Source organism: Acomys minous (assembly GCF_964271855.1).
Source record: "Acomys minous genome assembly, chromosome: 1".
Lineage (NCBI taxonomy): Eukaryota > Metazoa > Chordata > Mammalia > Rodentia > Muridae > Acomys > Acomys minous.
In genome coordinates, this window is record NC_140483.1 from 35,620,889 (window position 1) to 35,645,684 (window position 24,796).

Sequence of the window (24,796 nt, forward strand, 5' to 3'; positions counted from 1 at the left end):
TAGGGCAGGGTAGAAATCTGGAGAGCAAGTCTTCATATGCAAGCCATCAGTTTGACTGTCTCTGCATAATATTTGGCTATGCTTTTCTTCCCCTTTCATATTAAGTAGTAGGATTAAAGGAGCAGGTAGTTTTTATGAAGTGGAAACAGGAAACTGAAAGTAAAGGCAGACAAAATGTAGTATAAGACTAGCTTTTAAAAATACCTAAATTGTGATGGAATTAAAAGAGAAATTCCACAGTTGAGATGTAATATGAATAAATTAATAAAATATATTTAAAAAAAGAGAAATTTTATCAAAGGAGAGTAGTGAAGTTATACATATGAGCAAAGTATAATGTACTTTGTACAGTAGACAGTGTGATAATAAATATTACTAAATATAAGCCCAGTACAGTGTCCATTCACTTTAATTTTTTTCTTAAATAAATGTTATTTAAATTACTGAGACTTAGGGTGAAAGGTAAAGTAGTGCCAAACGATAGGTGTACATTCCCTAACACATGTATGTGCACAGATACATGACCGTGTATATATGAATAGCTAGTGTGAAGCTCATATGTTACATTTAACATGCACGTGTAGATAGGCGCAGTGCAGTGTGAATCTCTCACTGGTAAACAGCAGCTCACAGGCTGGCCTCTTTTGATCTCTGCTCCACTCCCTGAAGTGGCGCACGGAGTCTACTATGATAACTCGCCATGCTAGCCTCAGCCACTGAGCCGCAGTGTAATGTGTCAGGTCCTCACACTGGTAATGAAGATCACATTGTTAACTGCCTTCCATTCTTTTTGGAGTGTAGAAAAATACGCTGGGAGTGTGTCTTATTTTAGAACAGAGTCAAATGATGGCTGAGTACAGTGATATTATCTGTAATTTCATCAGGCCTAATAGGAAACTAGTTTCGTAGAATGTCTGGGTGTATAAAATTATTCTTCAGTTACTACTCTTTGTTATAAAATGAAATTCTAGTTTAAGGTCTGAACAAAGGACCTTATAGGATAAAAACCTTTTAAAATAGAAGATAGATCTATCATGAGAAGTTAAATTGGTTTGATTAATAAAGTAATTTAAAGATACTGGTATGTCTGTGTAAGATTTACCCCATTTTTGTACTTTAAAAAGTTTGTGTTGGTTTAGCACAGTAACATTTAAAACTAATAATTTGAAATTAGCTTTATTTTCCTAGCCTTAAAATGAGACAGATTTTGAAGTAGATTTTAAAAAATTACTTTTTAGAATACACAAAAAGCAGCACAGTCTGTCCTCCCACCCTGGGGACAGAAAAAAACAAAACCTAGTTACGTCTCTGGGTAAATTGCATTGCTTCTCCCACACTTTTGTGTCCTCAGTGCTAATGAGAGAGACTCAGTGGTGAGTGAGCGAGGAAGAGTGGCCATTGTTTAGTGCTCTCCAGCAAGAGAAAGGAAGGGGGTGGATTGCGTTTGCCTGGCTTTGGCTCTGGCTTTTCTGCATTCCTAACTGTCTGAGGCACAGAGTGAGAGCAAAGGGGCGCGAGAACAGGAGAGCAAGCACAGGCGGGTACTATACACAGTGTCTGGAGTTTCTGACTGGCATGCCGGAAAGATCATGTTAGCAACACCCAGAAACTTCAAAGAATGCAGACTCCAGGTAAGAACTGCCAGGAATTAAATGTTTGTACATAGTTAAGACAGTGTGCTTATATTATGCAAGTAGTATTTGCCATCATGAGTTTTGAATTTTTAAAAAAGCTGGTTTTCATTTCTGTGTGTTTACTGAAATATGTGTAGAGACTGTCAGTACACCAGCAGGAAATCCAACACAAAAACATCCGTCTGGAATTAAAAGAGTAGTGAACGTAGCCGAGTACTAAGACACAACATTTGCTTGTTCTTTTAACAGTACAGTATGAAACTGATATTTACTTCAGTCTGCCTCAAAATTTTTAATGAAGTACAAAGATATCTGAGAACAGATAGAGCTCACTTCTGAGAGAGACAGAATATACTTAACATTCAGCGAGACATTAAGGGCGCTGCTTGAATCTCTATAGAATGTAATTGTCATTCAGAAAGTCCAACAGATTAGATTTATAGACAACAGTGAGAGTATTCATATGGAAAGTGTACTTGTTCTGATTACAAAAGGCTGCCTTTTAATATTCCATACCAGCAGATGATAATTTATAGATTTTTAACTGGTTGACTCAATGAAAGTTAAATCTGGGATGTTAACAACTGTCTGTAGCCCATTCTCTTCATTTTCGGTGGGAACACTGAAACCGAAGGACTTTGGTACCTGCTAAGTAAAAACCTAGATTTTTTTAATTCTCAGTTTATTATTTTGGTTTATTTGTTTGGTTTTTGTATGGTACTATTTATATTTAAACCTTACATTTTATCTATACTACAGTTGCTAGTCTCATAATTGATGAGTTATTGCCTATATAGGTCAGTTGTATTATGAACCCACATTAAAATCTTATAGGGAGAAAATATTGAGGATTATTATCAAATTATTTTTAATACATATTCTTAAATTATATATTAACCAATTATAAATTAAATGCTTGTTAGAAGGTGAAAATGGCTTGTAGTTAAGGAAAATGCCTAGTTTATATGCTATTTTTATTAAGTTACACAGTAAGTACATAAATATCATTTTTACATCTGTATATGAAGTTAATACTCTTAAAATTGATTATAATTTCTTTTAAAGACTTGAAGTCTTAGAAATTTTCTGTAGAAGTAAATTTCATATATGGAAATCTCTATTTTATGTACCTTTATTTTTACTGCAAACAAAAACAAAATCTTCCTAGTTCACTTCTTTCCTATATTAATTTAAAGAAGGACAAGGTAGAGTTTTAAAGGATTCAGCCATTTGGACCAGTAGTTTTTCAGGGTTCAGTTCTGTTTCTCTTCGTTCATGAAAGATCTCTGTTTTTAACCTCATGAATTATGTGGTAGAGGATAATTTAATTGGAGGTTCTGGAAAGCCAGGGCAGTGAACATCTGTCTTTATACATTGTCATATAGTCTCTTTAAAAAGTTGTTGCCCCTTCCATTTTTCTGGAGACTATTGTGATGAAAGCCACTCTAGTCTAGTGAGCTAAATAATAATGCTAGTCACCGCCCAAAGAATTTGTCATGGCTCTTTAAAACTCGTAGGAACGAGTTAGTCTGATTTAGCTATACGCACACTGAAGACACATTACTCTTTTGTGTTGATTTCTAACCTGCTCATTCCAGTATGGGGCTGGGGCTGTGTAATTCAGTGCTGATTTACAAGGATGTGGGAGATGGGCAGTAGTGTGTAAGAAATAGCTTTATTATTGCTGTGGCCTATCTCAGAAACCATTGCAAAGTGAATTCTCCACTGAGTAGGAAACAAGAAACTGTTGACTGTTTGTCCTACTAGAAGACCCATTAGTTAAGTACACTGTTTATAGATGTCCGAAGACTGAAAATAATGACAGAATAGTCCATACAACTTAATAGTATTTAGGTTTAACTATGTCAGGCTTGGGGTTTGTCCTCAGTTTACATATTCCTTCTTAAGATATGTAAAAGAACTGCTGAGGTATTTGTATGAATATTATGTTTCCTGTGTACATTACAGGATAGAGAGAGTAGGGGAGATTCAGGTGGACCTTTGGCCCAGGTGTTGTTTTCTTATGCCAGGACTGATCAGAAGTCATTCTATTGGTAGTATTTTTACTGACGTAAGTTGAAATGAACCACTATTAACCAACTTAACCACAAAACTAATGAACCTAATTAGTATGAACTACACAACTGTGCTGGAAAAAGAAGCAAGTGTCCTTTTCTCGTCTATATGTGAATCCAGACAGTCAAGGCTTACGCTTTGTAGCATGGGGGAAAAAACCCGACAAGGTATCAGTTTTAAATGGGAATGGAATAAGGCAGGGCCGTGTGGAGCAGGAGGGAGGAATGCCTCTTGTGTACAGGAGGCAGTTGGATTAGTATTTCCTAGAAGGACCATTTCCACTACTCAAGATCCCCACCCCAATAGCATTAGTTTTAAAAATTTCTTTAGCTATATATATTTCCATAAATGCAGGTTATGTATTAAGGTCCCAAAGGAGGCATGCCATTCTGCACTCATATTTTTTTAAACTATAGTTAATAAAAATGTTGGCTCACTCAAAGCATTTCTTTTTACTGGTTTCTTTCTATCTCTTGAAGTATAACTAATTCTATTTTGTGTTCTGATAAAATCTCTAAGGATAGTCTCTTCAAATAAAGTGAAGGCAAAAGATCAGGGACATAGGCACGAAGTGAGTATATGTAACACCCTGAATTGTGAAGGTGATTATTTACTCATGAGGGGGATATGGTTATCCATACACAGCTCCAGTCCTCCTCAGCAGGGCCTCCTGTCTGCCCCTTCAGCCGGGCTGAACAGGAGCACTGCTTGGTACAGCCTTGTGTGTTTCTCTTGGGCTCTTTGCCGCTCTCTACTGGTTGTTCGTGGTTGTTCTTGTTTGCGTTTCTCTGGGTTTCAGTTTTGGTGAAAAGTGACTCCCTCATTTTACACCCCTAGAAGTGGAGGAGGAGGAGCTGTGTCTTTTTTGCTCTGCTGTTCTGGTCATGGCTCTGCACGTAGTGTGAATTCTCCCATTACCTGAGACTTTCAGGTGTTGATGGTGTCCCGAGACTCCTGCTTATCTGTGACCGCGGTCAGCTTGTGTTCAGAAGCCTTCAGCAGTGCATACACGACAAGAGAGCTTAACTGAGTCAAAGATCAAAATTCACATGAAGGTCTTTGTCTTCTCTGGCACTTTCTGTCCCCCGCGCAGACCCGGGCTGCGGGCATCACAGGCAGTATGAACGTGAAGGTGAGGAGGAGGCCTGCCAGCGCCTGGACTTGGGCGGCAGCTTCTACTCACTGGTCGTAGTGGTTTACAGATAACGAGTCTACAGCATGCCTTGAGACATTAGATTCTCCTTATTCTTTGAAGAAGGAGAACTACCTGTTTCTGCTTGTTCTTTCTCATGTCCAGTCTTAGAAAGCAAGCAATTTGAGCTGCCAGGAGCAGGCAGGTTGCCGTTCCGTTTAGAGGTCTTTACCAGGGGTGGGCGGTAGAGAGGTACAGGCAAACGGCGACGGCCTGAGGCCAGTTGGAAAGGAGTACCTGTGTCCACCATTGCTGCTTACTATGTTAGCTATCTGAAGACAAGGAGAATTGTTACTTTTTTTCCTAAAATATTTCAAATGAGTTTGTGTAACTGGTTTGACATTTAGTGTCTTGAGTTAAATAGGAAAGCTAAGATGTTTGAATCCCTACTTAAATAGTTCCCTTTTTCAAGAACACCTAGAATATTAAATGTCAAATAAGTAACTGAAATGGAATTTATAAAGAGGAATGGTGTGCTACAGTAAACATAGGAAGAGCCACAAAGAACCCTCACCTGTGTGAAAACGGTGTGAGTTAGGGGTATTGAGTCCAGGACAGGAAACAGTGTGCTCCCTCTGTAGCAGCTAAAGCAGTCCCTCACAGGACCTGCTTTCTGTGAGTTCCTAACAGACACTTGTCATCAGTGCTGTCTCAGAGTACAGAAAATCAATGCGACAGGGAGTACCACATATTAGTCTGATTGTTGGAGTGAATCTCCACCAGAACTGAAATTTGAGATACTTAACAAATTAAAATATTTTATTAGTGTGTGTGTGTGTGTGTGTGTGTGTGTGTGTGTGTGTGTGTGTGTGTTAACAAACATCTTAAGTTTCTTTTGGAGCCTTTTACAAGCAACTTGAAATGGTAAGTGCCACATTGTTTTACTTGTAACTATTTGCCTGCCTTTAACTGCTAACATTTTTGAAATATGCCTTTATTATTCTAGTTCTATTTCTTCTTTTCCTTTTTAAAAACAATTTTCAGTAAATTATTGATGATCAACTTTTATAGGTAACTTTGCAAAAATGGCAACCTTCCCCTTAAATTGGAGCCTATGCCATTCTCATAGCCATCTCCAGAAGGAGAAATCCCAGGAGTTGTTACTGTCATTAAAAGAAATAAAACTAATGTTCCTTGCAGCAGCATTTGCAAGACCATGCAAATCCTCCATGCCTCAGTGGAACTGCTTAGGGCAGGCCTTGATGACATTGCTTTATTTTGTTTGTTTTGTTTGTCAAATGCTAGAGCATTTAAAAGCAGAAATCTAGGTTTCCAAACAGTTTTTCCTTAGGAGAAAAATCCAGCCAATCATATCACTAGCCTCCCTCCCTGCCCCAGAAGCACATCTGACTGTGAATAGCCACAAATTTTATTTGGCAGTGAAATTTTAATTAAATATTGGGCCTGGAAAGTCTGTCTCGTTGCTTTAATGTGCTGTGACTTAGGACAGCTTCCCAGAAGGTGTAATATTTTTTTCACAAGTGTTTATTTTTAATGTATATATTCACTTTACATCCATGTCATAGCCCCTCTCTCCTCTCCTCCCATTCCTCCCTCCCACCTTCTTCTTCATCTCCCTTCCCATTCTAATAAAAGGGAAGTCCTCCTCCCCCCAGTCCACCCCAGCTCACCAAGTCACATCAGAACTGAGCTCCTCCTTATCCACTGAGGCCAGGCAAGCAGCTCCATTAGAGCAAAGTGATCAAAAGCAGGCAACAGAGTCCATGTCATAGACAGTACACACTCAACTTACTAGGGGACCCACATGTAGATCAAACTGTCTATCAGTTACGTATGTGTAGGGGGCCTGGGTCCAGTCCATGCATACTCTTTGGTTGGTGTTTCCATTTCTGTAGGCCCCCATGAATCTAGGTTAGTTCACTCTGTTGGTCTTCTTGTAGTGTCCTTGTCCCCTTGAGTCCTTCTGTCCTTCCCTCCCACTCTTCCACAGGATGCCTAATGTTGGCTGTGAGCCTCAGAGTCTGATTTGATCAGCTGTTAGATGGGGCATCTCAGAGAAAGATTAAGTTGGGCTCCTGTCTATAAACCTAGCAAAGTATCGTTAATGGTGTCGGGTTGATTCTCTCCCATGGGATGGGTCTCAGGTTGGGCCAGGCATTGGTTGGTCAGTCCCTCAGTCTCAACTCTATCTCTGCACAACTTATGGGCAGGATAAATTTTGGTTTGAAGGTTTTATAGGTGGGTTGGTGCCCTCCCACCTCACCTCTATAGGCCCTGCCTGGCTACATAGTGTCCCCTCAGTCTCATGTCCCCCACAGCTAGGAGACTCAGCTAGAGACACCCCCATATCTTCCCTGTAACCAACCCTGCCGCAGGTCTCCAGCTTGTCTCAGTGGTTCCCATCCCCCTTCAGTTTCCCTTTTCTCTCTAGGCCCTCAAACCTCCCTGTTATCTCCACATCTGATCCCCACTGCCTCGTTTCCCTCCCTACACCCTCTCCTATACAGTTTCCTCTCTACCTCCACGTCCACTGTCCATTGTATTTCACCATCTGAGGGAGACTCAAGGTGGGCCTCCCTTGGGCCCTCCTTGTTACTTGGTTTCTTAGGAACTGTGAGTTGTAGTATGTTTATCCTGTAATATATGGCTAATGTTTGCTTATAAGTGTGTACATACAGTGTGTGTATGTTTTTGGGTCTGGGTTACCTCACTCAGGGTGATCTTTTGTATTCTATCCATTTGCCTGCAAATTTCACAATTTTCTTGTTTTTAATAGCTGAGGTAGTATTCCATTGTGTAAATGTAGTATATTTTTTTTAGTTCATTCTTTGGTTGAGGGACATCTAGGTTGTTTCCAGTTTCTGGCTACTTTGAGTAAAGCCACTATGAACACAGTTGAACCAAATGCCCTTGGAGTATGATGGAGCATCTTTTGAGTATATGGGTGGTTCCCTTCCCCCCCCCCCCCCAGACATGGTTTCTCTGTGTAACAGCCTTGTCCATCTAACTAAGACTCTCTTTGTAGACCAGGCTGGCCTCAAACTCACAGTGATCCCTCTGCCTCCTGAGTGCTGGGATCAAAGATGTGCGCCACCACACATGTCTCAGCTGGGTCTTGAGTTAGTAGTATTTCCAGTTTTTCTGAGAAAGCACCAGACTGGTTTCCAAAATAGTTGTATGCGTTTGCACTCCCACCAGCAATGAAGGAGTGTTCCCTTTCTCCACATCCTCACCAGCATGTGCTATCACTTGAGTTTTTTATCTTAGCCATTCTGACCGTCTGATGGAATCTCGGATTTTGATTTGCATTTTTCTGATGACTAATGACATTGAACATTTCTTTTAGTGTTTCTCAGCCATTCGTGATTCCTCTGTTGTGAAGTCTCTATTTGGCTCTCTACCCCATTTTTTACTTGGATTATTTGGTTTGTTGGTATAATATTTTAACATGTAAATATAGACTTTTTTTTTCCTCTATCCATGTTAAAGCTTTGTAAAAGAATGGAAAGGGTTTGAGGCTCTGTGGGTTTAGTCTTAGTCTTAATGATGTTTATATTACATTTTCTCAGATATCTAAAAAAAGGCATTTGAAAATTCTAACACTCAGTACACATCTGTAAGAAAAAGGCAAGACCAGAGTGTGCATTTCACAGGAGGCCATGCTGTCTGTGGAGAGAAGCTCCCAAAATAGGATCATGCCCCATCTAAATGCTGAAAATAACAAAACCAGAAAATAACATGTGCTGCTAAGAATCTAGACCAAAGAATTAAAGCAACCATACACACGACTGCTCAGAGTACAAATCAGGACTTTTACTTTGGAGACCATTTGACAGGTTCTCTATGACCCAACTGAGAAGCCTGTACAAAGATGCTGTAACTGCATTGCTTTTGATAGCTAAAAATCATGGGCCTGGAGAGATGGCTCAGTGGTTAAGAGTGTCACCTGCTCTTCCAGAGGTCCTTAGTTCAATTCCCAGCAACCACATGGTGGCTCACAACCATCTATAATGTGATCTGATGCCCTCTTCTGCAGATAAAGCACTCTTATACGATAAATAAATCGCCTTAAAAAATCATAAACTACCAAAATATCCTTCAGTTGCAGAGTAGATAAGTTCTGATTTGCTTATTCAGTGGACTTCTATTCAACAATGAAAATGAACAATCTATACTTTATAAAACACAAAAAAATGGGGGGAGGAGCCACATGTGGTGGCGCACACCTTTAATTCCAGCACTCAGGGAGGCAGAGGCAGATGGATCTCTATAAGTTCAAGGATAGCCTGGCCTACAAAAGGAGTCTAGGACAGCCAGGCCTACACAGAGTTACCCTGTCTTGAAGAACCAACAATCAAACAAAACAAAAAAATTTAAAAGTGGGGGGAGCACTGTTTTGAGGCTCAGAGGACGAACTTTGGGAATTACTTCTTACCTACCACTTGTTGGTCAGAGTCTGTCTTACTTTACCAGTGTGCTGCATATTCCTGGCTAGCTGGCCTCCTAGCTTCCCTGTGACACCCTTGTCTCTGCCTGTTGTCTCACTGTAGGGTGTTGGGTCTATACATGTGTTCTGCCACATGTAGGTTTTTATGTGACTTACAGGGAATTGAACTTAGGTGCTCAGGTCTGCAGCTATTATCTTTACCTGCTGAGCCATCTCTTTGGCCCCTGTATTAATTTTGTATTGCTATTTAATCATACTCTTAGTCAACTTAGCGAGTTACAATACTGGTTTATTATCGCCCGGGCTAGAAGCCCAGTATATTCTAGGTTGTTCTATGCCGAGAAGATCAAGAGATCAAATCAGGAAGTGGACCAGGTTATGTTTTCATCTCAGCTGGGTGGTGCTCAGTCCTCCTCAGTACACTGTAGCCTATTGTCGGGAAAGGGCTACCAGTATTAGGTCCTGAGTCCACCTTTGGGTTCTGTTCTCACACCTGCCTCACAGCCTGGAAATTTATTTCTTTGAAGCTGTCATGAAACCATACTAAATTGTGCTGTGGTGGAGCAGAGTCCCTAACATCTGTAATCTAATAGTAACTATACCACTACCTTCACCATATAATGAGTCATTGTGATTTTGATACTAATGTTGCTAGGCATTCCCTCCCCTCTTTGTGTGTTAGCCCATGCGTACCTATGTGTGTGCTGAGATACACATACCCCTGAGAGCATGTGTAAAAGCCAGAAGTTAACATTGGGTATTTCCCTGTATTGTTCTGTGTGGGTTATGCATATGCCTGCTGGTGTGCATGGGTGTGTAGAGACCAGAGTTTAACGTCAGTATCTTTCTCTGCTGTTTTCACCTTGCTTGTGCCAGGCATCTCTCCCTGAACCTAGAGCTCACCTTTTCAGCTGGACTAGCTGGTGAGCAAGTCCTGAGGACCTGTGTGTCTCTCTTCATAGCACTGAGATTATAAGGTGGGCTGCTATGTCCCGCGTTTTACTTGAGTGCTGAGGATCTAAACTCAGCTCCTCATGCTTGCACAGCAAGCACTTGACCATTCAAGCCATTACTCTTAGCCATTTTTATGCCTTTTGAGAAATGTTCATTCAGGCTCTTTGCCAATCTGTTTTTGTTTTTGTTTTGTGTTTTATTATTGAGACAGGTTCTGGTAGCCTTGGTTGTCCTGGACTCGTTTTGTAGACCAGGCTGGCCTTGAACTCAAAGAGATCCGCTTGCCTCTGCCTCCCAAGTGCTGGGATTAAAAGTATACACTACAACCAATTTTTTTTAAATGTATTTAACTTTATTCTGTGTGCATTGATATGAAGGTGTCAGATCCCTGGAACTGGAGTTACAGACAGTTGTGAGCTGCCATGTGGGTGCTTGGAATTGAATGCAGGTCCTTTGGAAGAGCAGACAGTGCTATTAACCACTGAGCCATCTCTCCAGCACCCCGAGCCCCTACAGTGCTATTTTTTGAATCAGTTTATTGCAGTTTCTGCTGTTGAGTTTTGTGATCACTTTTTGGACACTAACCCTTTTTCAGATATTAAGTTGGCAAATATTTTGCTTTTTTATCTTCAAGTGTTTCTTTGTCTGTACCCATGAACTTTGACTAGACAGCACATGCCCAAATTGAAATTTTTCCCCTAAAATCATTGGTAGGTTTTCTTCTTTAAGTATGTTCTGTTCTTTTACTTTAAAAATGCAACTTAAAACAATGGTAAAAATAGGCAGAGATTCCATCTTATGATTGGCAATGGAAGATTTATCAAACACAGCAACAGACATCCTCCATAAATGCTTTTAGGGTCAAACATCTTTATGCATTCATTGTGAAACACAGCTGTATGTGTGTCTATATTTAATACTAATGATTAGTGAAATTATACAAGTAAGAAACATGTAAATACAATGAAACTTTACATTCAAGTTGACTTTTACCATTTTACATTAGAAACTAGCTGTTCTAGCTGCCTGGTTTTGTTTTGTTTTGCTTTGCTTTGTTTTGTTTTGCAATTGACCTCAACTTTAGTCTCTCAAATCATTGAGTAAGTGAAATACTTTAATTCACAAGTAATGACTATTCACCTTTACTATTTATACCTCATCCTGAGTAGCTAAAAATGCTATAGAAAAAAAAAACCCTATACTATAGAAGGTATCTGGTTTATCATCTCTGAACTAGAACATCTACTGATGCCCCCTTTACAGGCGCTATAATTTCATCATATTAAATCTTGCCTCTCCTGTTTATAAATGAAGAAACGTTTACTCAGCCTCATACATTATCATAAGGAGTAATGAGGTTAAACATGTAAATGAACATCTGACCTATTTACTTTCAGTGACACAGTTACTCAAGCCTAGAGATAGTTAAAAGAGATATTATCCTAACTTTGTGGTGGCCGTGATAATTGTAGATACTCCCGTTTACCTATTTACACATCTATAAATATTAAGTAGCTATTATTCATTTGATATTGGATGCTAAATATTACACGTCAATAATTGTATATAGTGTGAATAGTTGATTGTGAAGTTTGATTTTATTGTAGGAAAAATTTTAATTTCTATATTAGCCACTGTTTAGGACATTTTGGACAAGAGTTGTCTGTTAATTAACTATAGCTGTCACTTAGCTTTTCTTCTTACAGGTGTAGCTTTAGTGTTTAAACAATCTGATTATCTTCAGTCCTATATAGTCTTCAACTTAAAGTCGGCTGGAGTTTTTTAGTAATTGTGTTAATTCCTTACCTTACATTTAAAAGTTGTATCATTGATGGTATCAAAGCATCCTCTACGTTTATGATCAGCACTCTTATGGCAAGGCTGCACTTCCTGTTAGTAATATCATGTTCCTCTGTAGTTTTGCCTTTCTTAATCCAAGTAAGTGAAAGTTCATCTTAGCTTCATTAATTCCATCAGGTCTGAAAACATAAAGGTAATGGGGCAAGCAAGGGAAAACAACATGAGAGACCCTCGCTGATGCATGATTTAATACAAATGCCTTGCGAACAGGAGTGGGTGGAGAGAACTGACTCCCACAATTTGTCCTTTGACTTTCACAGTCATATGTATGCACATGCACATGTGCGTGCCTGTGTTCACGCGCGTGCACACACACACACACACACACACACACACACACACACACACAGCAAATAAATACTTTAAAAATCTCTTCAAACTGTTTAAAAAGTTACAGTTTTGCATTCAGTTTAAGCTTCTTAGAGGAAGAGCTTTGTACTTAGCCAAAGGAGTGTCAAGACAGAAGTGCAGCCACTGTCTTTTAGTCAGTTGTCTTGGAGCTAGTCATTCCTGTAGATCTTGCTCACAGCAGTGCACTGAATGCCAGTATATTTCAAGGCCCCTCAGAATTTGAGACATTACTTTGACGTATATATGATTCCTTTTAACTTAACTTATACATGGATTCAGTTTTTAGTAATTTTTTTATAGGACAGTTGGAATTTTTAAATTTTATTTGTGTTTTACCTACATGTATGTCTTGCTCACCATGTAGTGCCTGCAAAAATCAGAAGAGGGCATGATATTCCCTGGGACTGGAGTTAAAGATAGTTATGAGCCTCCATGTGGCAGACAATCAAACCCGGGTCCTCTGGAAGAGGACCATGTCCATTTCCAGACTAAGTTGTTTTTCAAACAAAAATCTATGATATCAAAGTAGAATTCAGATGGTAGTTATATACTAAGAGACATTCTTTTTTTTTTTTTTTTTTTGAGACAGGGTCTCTCTGTGTAGCCTTGGCTGTCCTGGACTCAGTTTGTAGACCAGGCTGGCCTCGAACTCACAGTGATCTGCCTGCCTCTGCCTCCCGAGTGCTGGGATTAAAGGCGTATGCCACCACGCCCGGCCTAAGAGACATTCTTAATTTTATTTTTAAAGTACTAACAAATGCCAGTGTTAAATTTCATAACTTTTATTATTGGTTATGTGAGAGATTTTCTTTTGTTTAAGAAACTTACCTGAAATACTTTATGGATATTTAAGCCTCCCACTTTCACAAGTGCTTTATAAAATTCATGTATTTGATAAGCACACAGAGAGAATGATGGCACAAAAGTGGGCATATGCAGAGATCTGGTGAGACCAGAAAAGGAGTTTCAGAAGTACCTTGTACTGTTCCTGTACCTTATTGTTAAACTTGAAGCTACATAAAATAATAGAAAAACCACCACCTTTGCCAACTTAGCTATTACTTTAGAAAAGACCCTCTGCCATGTATGGCCTGCCACCATTCACTGTTGTTTAATGTTAATCTTTGCCCATGTGTAAGACTAATGCAGAAGGGGAAAAGAAGCTGAGTCAGAGGTTTTACTTTCATCAAGAATGAATCCCACAACATTTAATAGGAAAATATATAAAATGATTTAAATTTGAAGATAGCTCTCACAGCATTTTAAGATTCTTTAATAAAAATGAAGATTGTATATAAAACATCTTACTTTGTTATTCTATTAAAATGCAGGCTCCCACATAAAAATTACATACAGGTTTTTTTTACATAATTTTTTGTAATATTGTTAAGTCTAAGCAACCCAAATATACATGAGTAGAAAGTAATACAGTATTATACTGGCAAAGTATGGACGAGCTCAAGTGTAAGAAAACAAGCACAAAGATTTGCTGTATGAAGTCCAGACTAAGCAAATTCAGAGAGACAAACCTTAGTGATGCTGGGAGCTTAGGAGTAGAAGGAATAGAACAGAGTTTCATTAGGAGGCAGCGAGGCATGCTGGAATTAAGTAATAGTAAGAGTTAGACAGCTTGTTGTTTGTTCTAAGAAATCCTTTAAGGTTGAGGGAGTTAGCACTAAATGTGTGTTTAGTCTAAGGCACTGAGTTCAGTCGCTAGCACCAAAACCTAAACAACAAATTGACTTGAGAGGAATAATTGTGACGGTATATGAATTGCATTTCATGATAGCTCTGACAAGAAAACAGCCTTATGTATCCCCTTAACCCCCAAAATCTTTTCTTTAACTAAGACAAAGTGCCAAAGACCTTGAAATTTTACATGATGAAGGCCCCAGTTACTGCACAGAGCTGATGACCTTTATCTTTCTCTTCTTTCCAGTCTAGCTGTGCTGCCTTCTAGCTGTCCCTGCCCCGAGGCTTACCTGGTCCTTCCTTCTCCCTGAGACCCACTGCTTTCATGCTATAGTCACTTCTTGGTGTGGCTGACTAACTACCTGCTTTTAAATTACACATTTCACCTTCTTTGTTTTCTTTTTTTGTGCTATTTACTGTGAAACCTAGCATCAATAAACCTTTTAATCTTACCTGTTATTTCCTGTTTTCCCATACACTCTAAGCCCCTTACGGGCAGAGATTTTGACTGTCTTGTTTGCAGCTGTCTCTATCTCAGGGCTTAAAATAGCGCTTGGCATATATTAGCACCAATGTAAAGTGAATCTAAGCATGTAAGTATGGGCAGCTGTGATGAAAATCAGGAATATCAAGTAATTGAAGGAACAGTATCTTTGGGTAAGTTTCATTGCCTTATTTTTAAGGATAGTTTCTATAACAAGGATGAATTCATGCTGTTATGACTGTTAGGAAATCCAGTGGGATGTTTTACATAGTGGCATAGTCTCAATAGAGAACTTCTCTTTGGTCCCTTCTTCAAACAGATTACAGAAATGGTTTATAGAATTGAAAGGTTTTGCTAAAATTGCACTAATAAATTAGATATTATTTAAATAGGTTTTATTTTGATTGTTAATGTGAAAACTATTATCAGGGGACTTTCAATTGGATATATATGAGATTATTTAATATTGCTATCTTTAATTATAATCTCACCTTCAATAATATATCTTTCAGTAGACTTATGATATCCATATGCTAGACATTAATTTTTAATCCATATAATAGGGTTTGCTTTCTAAAAGCATGAAGTACAGTGGGGGAACTAGTATGTAAACAAGTAGTGTACAGTAATAGGAGCACTTACAGTGAAAATGCCACGCAAACCCTGTAACTCCTCCTAGGTGTCAGGCGTAATCTGAGAGGTGATGATTTTAGCTGACCTCATCAGTTTGGTTTTACTTACACACACACACACACACACACACACACACACACACACACACACACACACACGGGAACGCAGGCATGCACGCATCCTTTCTTCCAAAGAAAGACAGCTATTGACTAGTAGCCCAGAATTGCCCCCAAGTTCCGACCACCAGTTCGGATTCTTATGAAGTGGACTTGTAATATCCTTAATGTTGCTGTTGGCAGTCTGTTACAGATTCCATTATTGTCGATCAATGCAGTCGCCATGCGAGGTGGGGGGAGGAAAGGAGGAGGAGAAGAAAAGGAGAGATGAGAGCTTCCTATTCACGGATTTATCAACCTGCCTTTGCTCACAGGAAATCCTCCTGGAGGGGGCTGGGATGCTGCTGAAACAGCCAAGGCTCGAAAGGGCTAGGGAGCTGCAGTTCTGACTGAAAGGAAATTTCAAGACCTTTCTGAACAAAACAAATGCTGAGTTTGGTCTTGTGTCTTTGTTTTGTTTGATGATGTGCTTTACCTAGCTGATTAGCTATTGTGCTGTCTGGGTATCGAGGCTGTTTCCAGTGTAGTCACCCCTCCCCGCCCCCGCGCCCCTTTATTTTCTTTGAGTGTCTTTATTCTTTATTTCTCCGTGCTTTCTCTTGACATTAAAAACACATCATTATTCAATTTTATTCTTTCTTTCTCTTTTAGGCTAAAGCTTAACAAAAAAGAGACAGGGAACAAATCTCTCTCCTTTATCCCACCGTCCTCCTTTAACCCTCTCTGTTCCCCTCATCTTCCCACCCCCTCTGTTGTGTTAGATTGCTGTCACAGAGACAGAATCCAGAGTGCAGAGAGGATCACATTTTCTTTTTCATCATTGCAGCCTAGCCTACAATTTTAGTATTAGACCCACCGCCCCCAGATTTGGTCTTTGTATTTCTTCCTTGCCGCTTCATCATTCAGTAATTGTACTCTGTATGGAAAAGTTTTCTGGCTGGAGAATGAGTCTCCTTTCTCCTGGTGATATGGCCGAGTGGTTGGATAGTAGCACCGAAGAGGAGAAGAGCCTTCTATCATTTCTGGGTAAGGTAGGGCTTTCTTGTTCTTGTAACCCTTTATTGTCCAAACTTTTTGTACTTTGGGGAATAACACCCAAGATTTTCTAAATCTAGCTTTGTAATTTTAAAAAAGAAGGAACTAAGAAAAATGTATTTGAGTTGTGTGTGTTTCAAGGGTGTTGATGTTGTTGTTGTTGTTGTTGTTTGTTGTTGTTGTTTGTAGACTTAGTGCTGCCTACACTGTGTCAGAAATAAGAAACAATTTGCTTTGCTTTAACAAAGAGTACTAGCTCCATACAAAGCTCAGCATGTCATCTGGCCAGCTGTTCATGCATATAGATAACTTCTAATCGCCAAAATATACTATTAATTTATACTGCTCTCAGTACAGTAACCGGGAAGCCTGATGTGTGAGAGGGAGGGAGATGCTTTGTGTGCGTGAAACACCAAGAAGTAGCTTTTGTGCCAAGTGCATTTGTAGTGATCATAAAGGATTTCTTCTGAGCATATAAAATTGGATACATGGACCAGAAATTACTTTAACTTTATACTTACAGATGCTTTTAAATAAATTTCCAAATAGCAATTACTGATTTTGGAGTTATAGCTGTCATATATAACTACGAAAGTTAGGTTATAAATACAACCATGTTTTTATTATAATAGGAAAGCTTCATGTGCCTAAGCAAGTACTTCTATTTATTGATTGCCTACAAATGTATCATTTTATTTATTTTATTTATCTAATATGTTTGTGTACATATTGGTATACCTTCATTATATATGAATGAAATCCTGTGGTCTTCTAGTTAATTCTTTATGGATATTATCTTAAGACCTATGAGTAGTCTTCTGTCATCTCCAAATACACCTTTACTACTATTTATACATCTTTTATAGTTAGCATAAGTTTCCTTTGTTTTATTTATCTCAATTTGGTGTCCAACTTCAGCCTTCTATAGCTGATCCCTTTTTCCTACAGTTGAGATATAAAGAGATCATCCTAATCCAGTCTTTTCTAGTTCTGTCATCAGATAGATATATTTAGATATTAATCCTACTCTTTGTTTATCATGGTCTCATTGTGTTGAATATTTGTATAACTACAAAAAAAAAAAGCCCTATGTAACCCTTTTAAGTTTTGGTGTCTTTGGAGTCTGGTCTCATTCTACTTCGCTTCCTATGCCCGTGCCCAGAACATACACATACATACAGGAGAACGTAACTTCAGGGAAGTAAGTACAGATACCTTCAGTAAACCAAGAAGATGGATGCTACTACATCTTAGAAAAAGAAGGCAGAGACATCTTTAAACATTTTTTGTCACTGTTTATACACTTATCAATTCTAATGACCAGGCCTGGAGTCTCAGTTCAGTCTCTCTCTCATTCCCTCCCTCCCCTTCCCCTCTCCCCTACTCTCTCTTTCTCTTTGTCTTTATCTTACTGTACCTAAAAAGAATTTAGCTAAATAAAAAAAATGTGTAAATAATAATTTAAAAGCAATACTACAGTGGTACCCTTTCACCTGTCCTCTGATAAAGGGAGTTATTTTTTGTAATTCATGTTTGCCCATAAGCAGAGGTGATAAAGGGAAGGATATTACAACTGACTTAGGAGAGAAATGCAGATCTGTATACATTATTACATTGACTTCTGCATAGACAATATTCAGTTGTCTACCTCTGTTTAATGAAAGTTTCACGTGATTAATAAATACATTTTGCTTGAATACCATAGTTTACTTGAGAATGAGTAGACAACCATGAATCCATGCTCAGCTGTGCAGCACTGAGCTCTGGATGTAAGGAAATCTGTGGGTGGGAGTTGGTTTGGTGTTTGAGGTAGGGACTCACTTTGTGGCCTAGGCTGGCTTAGAACTTACTGTGTAGTTCAGACTAGTCTCTTTTTAACACAGTCCTCCTTCAGCCTCCAGATGCAGGATTATAGGTATGAGGTACCACATGCAGCTAGCAAAATCTTATCTTCAGGAGTAGAGCTCTTTCCTGACTTTGGCGGCAAGCCCCTCCATCTATGAACAACAGGGAATTTACGTAACTCTTCTAGAACTAGGAGGAAAATCTTCAGGTGTAGCTTGTGCTGAGCTCAGGATTAAACAGACTTTGTCATTTGCTGCCATAGTTGTCGTTCATGGAAACGTACTAGACCCAATGAGGATGCCAAGGGGAAAACAGATAATGGTATCTGCTTTATAGTAATACAGGATTAAAGAAATCAAGACTGTGTCCGAGAGCCTGTTAGATATGATAGCTTTTGGGAGGATTTCAAATCAAATTTCTGTCTAGAAAAGATTCAAGAAAAGCTCTTTGTGCTAGTTAGACTCTAGTATATCTCATTTAGGCATTAGTGCTCAGGCGTGCCTGCTAAATTGACACATTGCTAAATGATGAAGCTTCATGAAACTATACCTGTCTGTTATTTTACTTAAAATGTCTATGGTTTTCATATCACTTGTCAAACAAAATTAAGATCCTACTGTGAAACTTTGGCGTTTTTTTCCCGATGTTCCACCTTTCATTTCAGTAGGACCTCAAAATCTCTGCGCTTACTAAACCCACTGACTTTCCATCTCTCGGCCAAATGCTTTCCTCTCCTACGATTGTACATGCTTAGCTTCTCCTCTTAGCAGAGCACAAAGAAATAGTGTTCAAGACACTACATTTGGACACAAAGAAGTATAAGATAAAACCGCTCAAGAAGCATAGAGTACGGCTAGGAAGTAAATATGAATTGTAAATAAGATAAATGAGAACCATGTAATGATAGGTCACGACAACCATGCCCACACCACCCCCAGACAAGTCAGCACCTAATTGTAAAAATCACTTATTCAGGTGAAAATTGCTTTGGGCCTTTGAAAAGGGGAGAATTCATTTCTCATTATGAATGCTGAATAGAGAGGATTTAATATGAATCTCAAAAGGATAAAATAGATATTTATTAAAACAGTGGCTTTTTCTTGTATGAAAATTATGTCATACAGAATATTAAATTATTTTCAGGCCCAGTGAATAAACTGACTTGAAAGGAATGGTGTTTGTGTAGAGAAGTAATGAAAGATAATAAAGAGTATTTCGAACTTACTGTAAAGCTTGATGTGACAAACTAATGAATGACGGACTGAGTGACAGTTTTTTCCTAAAAGCTGCTGAAAAAAATAAAAATATTTGGGCAAAGATGTTGTATGTGCAAAATGTGTTTGTTTAGATAGGATCTTATGTAGCCTACGTTAGCCTTACACTCTTGCTCTTCCTTACACTACCTCTCAGGTTCTGGAATTGGATGTGTATACTAACATGCCTACTTTAAAATAAACATTTAAGAAGACATAGATCTAAAACTAGTATTATGAAGGATTAAAAGCAGTTAAGTCAGTGTAAGGTGTGCAATAAGAGTGGCTGATCTAGTACCCATCCCTCTATATAATTATTGTTTTGATTATTTATCATTAAAAGTAGATTAGAGGAGCTAAAGTGATGAGTCAGCAGTTAAAAGCGATTGTTGCTTCTGCAGAGGCCCTAGGTTTGATGCCCATATAGTGGTTCACGACCTTCTATAACTCCAATCCCAGGGGATCTGATGGCCTTCATCTGACCTCCATGGGTACCAAGTACACACATGGTGCACAGACATACATGCAGGCAAAACATTCACACATAAAATAAAAATGAATAAGTCTAATAAAAAATTTTAAAAAGTAGATTACAAAAGACCCTAATAGGGTTTTTCAAATATGTATTATTAGTGTATGTAGATGTATGTGCGTATACACATATGCATCTATACTCTAAGGGCAGAGGAAGTTTCAGGAATTGCTTCATTCCATTGGAGTGCTGGGATTACAGTTGTATACCAGTACATCTAGCATTTTGCCTTTTTTTTTTTTAAAGGTTCCTCTAGTAGTCAAACTCAGGTAATCAGGCTTATACAGTGAGTACTTTTACCTGTTCAACCATCTCACCTGCATGTAAATGCCTCTACAAAGAAGACTCAATCACCTATCTTCCCACCAACTTGAAAACTTAAGTGCAAGTAAATATTTGTATAGCTTGAAGAGCTAGTAGGGAGATAGTACAAAGATTATGTCAACAAATGGTTGGAAAATTAGAATAAAATGAGTCAAAGACATATTTTGAATTTGGAAGGATAATGGTACTGTTAATAGAAATCAAATTGAGAAAAAAAGAGCTAGTATTTAAGAGAAGATAGTAAATTCTGTGTTGAATTTGAAGTAGGCAATACACATCTGGATAAGCACATATACGATAATTGGAAATTGTGTCACAGGTAGAAATTAGGACTTGGGAGCCATTTGGCTACAGGAGGAAGATGATTGGCATTCAGGACATCTGCAGTGATGCCTACTTCTTGACAGACTGACAAGAAGAGACAAACAGAAAACATAGAGGGATAGCAGGAGAGCACTGGTGTGGAGAGCAGGAGAGCACTGGTGTGGAGAGCAGGAGAGCACTGGTGTGGAGAGCAGGAGAGCACTGGTGTGGAGAGCAGGAGAGCACTGGTGTGGAGAGCAGGAGAGCACTGGTGTGGAGAGCAGGAGAGCACTGGTGCTTTGATATGTGAAGGAGATACAGAGTAGATGAGCATTCGTGTTGGAGGAACCTTAGGAGGGTGTCCTAAGGGAGGACAAGTCAGCAATGTGGCCAGTAGTGACAGCGGTTATAAATACCAAGGAAACATTAAGGGAGACCACTGGATTTGACAACTTAAAGTCAAGGCATATCATATCTTTTGTTAGGACAGTATAAGCCAGAAGTAGAGGTTTTTGCCTAAAGATATCTGTGGCAGAAAGAAAAGCATGAGGCTAGAGAGATGACTTAGTGGTTAAGAGCACTTGCTGTTCTTTTAGAGGACTCAGGTTTGGTTCCTAGCACCCACATGGCAACTTACAACCTCTGTACCTGTAGTTCAAAGGGGTTCTGATACACCCTTATGGCCACGGTATGTATGAGGTGCACATACATACATGCAGGCAAAACAGCCATACACATTAAATAAAAATAAATATATTTTATTAAAAAGAAAGGGAGCTCACACTTCTTAAAATGTGGGGCTTACACAGAGTTTTGGGTAGAAGGGAGAGCAAGTGATTAACTTTCAATAGAGGAGAACAGCTAAGAGAACATCTTTGTGGATTGAGGACATAAATTAAAGCACAGGGTTAATATTTTGGTGGAAGAAACCAGAAACCAAAAATGCATGTGGAGACCCAACAACAGAAAATGAGAGAAATGAGGAGATGGAAACTCTTGTTCTAAGTTTGGGGCATTTAACATATCCAGTCATGCCTTGCAATTAATTGTGTGTCTGTGTGTATTTATGTAATATCTAATACTCTCCTGCTCCCACAAGATTGGGCCAGTGTCTTCTCTTAGTGCAGAACTGTGTCTCAGGACAGCACTGAAGATAAGTTTTATAAAATGTTTTGACTGAGTCAGTATTGTCTAAAATTGTTGAAATTGCTCTTGTCAGATCTATACTCCCTTCCTGTTTCTTCTTCTTTTTCTTCTTCTCTCTTCCACCTCTTTCTTCTTTTTTTTTGTTTTTTGCTGTTTTATATTCCTATAATCTCAGCTCTCTGGAGGCTGAGGCAGGAGGATGACAAATTTGGATTACATATTGAGACTGTCTCAACAACAACAACAACAACAACAACAACAACAACAACAACAACAGACAGCCAACCCCCATAAAACAAAATCTGTGGGATTTTGCTGGCGTTGTAGGTTCAGCCTATTGTAATGTTGTAGCCAGTTGTGATACAGCCTATTATACAAAAAAGTAATGAGCTAAGTTTAACTCACCAGTTTAAAAAAAGGATAAATAACTCCAAAGAAAGTATTTTAAAAGATACAGTGAAAATGAGATAGAAAATATAAATATAATCAAATTTATAAAGCCAAGAATTGTTGCCTTAAAAAAATCTTAAAAAAAAAAAAAGATTCAAATGACAAGATTTGATCAAAATAGAAAGTACAAACAGCTAAAACTAAAGAAGGAAATAGTACAGAAAATTAAAGACTTAAAAGTTAGAGACTATGGGCTGGAAAGATGGCTCAGAGGCTAAGAGCAAAAATACTTATGTGATGTTGTTAAAGTTCTTTGAGTTATATTCAGCTATTGTAGAGTACTCAAGTCCAGTTTCCAGATCAGCATCTGGTGGCTCACAATCACCTATAATTTCAGCTCCAGTGAATCTGACATCACTACCCTCTGTGAGCACCCTCACTCAGGTATGCACACTTAGGACACAGACACACAGAGAGACGCTTAATTAAAAACAAAAGCTGGAGATTATCATAAAAGCTTTACAAGAATATATTTAACAACTCAAAACCCCTATGAACTATGCTAAAACCTAAGTATGGCTATTGAATCATATTGCTCCTCCTGGGTTGTTGGTTCTCTTGGTTTGTTTTTGTTTTTGTTTTCTTGTTTCATTTTGTTTTGTTTTCTTATTTTCTTTGTTTAGGGAATTTGAAGAAGAGGGGGAGCAGAAGGTGTTCTTTCAAAAAAGTTCCTGATAGGATGAACAATTGTAAAACTAAAATTAAAAAGAATATAAATTGGGCAGATATCTAAAGAAAATGAAACTTGAGTAAGAAGCAATCAAAAATTGAACAGATTAATTTATATTTAAGTGTACTAGGTAGAATTTAGGATTTTGTGAATTTTTACATGAAGGGTATATAGACAGCAAAGCCCTTAAAAGCTTTTATACCTAACCTTCGATAAAGCTTATTCATCAAAGTCTCAATTATAGCTGATCATTCAAGTTAATGAAAGTGAAGGCTGAGTGTTAAACCTGTCCAGGTGGTAGGATCAATTTCATCTTGGAATGAGAAAATTAAAACTTGTATTAAATATGAAGCTAATTCCATATGAGAAGCTGAAAATTTACCTTTTTATCTTTATAAGATGGCAGTCCTGTATCATTCAACTGAGTAAAATCATAGTTATAAGTATATGTATCTATTAAAGAGGTGAAGGGATATTCACACTCAGGGTACTTAACTATTTTTAGTTAAAAGTTACTTATTTATCATCTTTTATTCTGTCTTAATAAAAGTAAACAGGTGAAAATGTTTTATGAAAACATTGTAAGAATACTTAAAATTGAGAAGATTACTCATTTTGTTTGAAATGTAGAGCAGACCATTATTGAAATTGGAAAGTGTAAGACCTTAGCTGCAGAGCTAGTTTAGTTTAGTTTACTTCAGTGAGAAAGACTAGAGAACACGTGGTCTAGCAGTGTGAACTTGCAGAACATGTGAAGTAGGTAAGCCTGGCTTCATAGTCATGGCTGAACTGAAGGTCACCTACAGTTTGATAGGAGGGTAAAACCCTGCTAAGGACTGGCACCAGAGGAGGAGTGTGGCCAATTTTCACAGATTGCCCAACTAAGTCAAATTTTTAGTAAAGAGAAGGAATGTGTAAAGAATGTGTTTGATATTTTCCCCCTAAGTGCTTGATGGTGTAAAGTAATTCTATCAAAAAGGCAGTGTGGGGAAATTAATCTAAAATTGAGCACAAGATAACATTAAGTAGATGGGAACTGAGTCGGTGGGATTAACTAGGGGATTCCTGTTATAATCTGCCTAAAATGAAAAACCCTAGGTTACGATGTTAATAGTTGGTCAAAATGAAGCTGATAAGCAGTTCAAAGATAGACTTGATACTGACTAAATGCTAAAGGGGATAAACCAAAGTCCCCCATTGCTGCTACCTTTACTACCTATTGATGCTTGGTATCATTACTTTGGTTTATTCTGGGCCATATGCACATTTTATTCTCAGTCAGTGATTGTTTCATATTTACATTAAAGGTCTATAGATTTGTATTCATGTTGTCTCTCCTCTTGTTTTTTCCCTTTTCTACTATTTCTCTTCTCTGCCTGTTTTTCTTTTTGTTTGTATGATGGGGGTCTCTTTATATTGCCCAGGATGACCTCAGACTCTCTAGGCTGAAGTGATCTTTCTGCTTCAGCCTCTCGAATAGCTGGGCTTTTCTCTTTTCAGCACATTGATTCTATTAATACAAAAATTATGTATGAGGGGGAACTAAACTTTTTAAAATGCATTGGCATAATCAAAGTCTAAATCTATTTTTAAAATTATCACTGAATACTGAATTTACTGAGTAAATCTAAGCACACACCTCCAGTTGCATTACGGAGTCAGTTAAAGACAATGTTGAATACCATAGAGCGTAGCTGTAAATCAGGTGATGCACTTACTATGAAGCTTATTACTAAGGAGAACGTATTATTAACCTAGTTTCAGAAAAGTCTAAAACAGGACAGATGCAAGGGCGTAATCCCAGCACTTAGGCTGATGCAGAATCATGTGAGTTTGAG

The 24,796-nt window shown here is 38.3% G+C and overlaps 1 protein-coding gene across 7 annotated transcripts in view; it reads left to right on the forward strand.

Moving 5' to 3' along the window:
* The window catches only part of RASAL2 (RAS protein activator like 2), a 261,261-nt gene that overhangs the window by 146,909 nt on the left and 89,556 nt on the right, over positions 1-24,796 (forward strand). Inside the window, exon 1 of one of the 7 annotated variants that reach the window (XM_084789187.1) lies at positions 1,287-1,631. The exons of 5 other annotated variants lie outside the window; for them this stretch is intronic. In XM_084789187.1, coding sequence (XP_084645313.1) covers positions 1,619-1,631 — 13 coding nt within the window. In that variant the 5' untranslated portion in view covers positions 1,287-1,618. Of the gene's footprint in view, positions 1-1,286; positions 1,632-16,254; positions 16,427-24,796 lie in introns of those variants that run through there. One more of the 7 variants, XM_084789188.1, reaches the window with a different exon arrangement.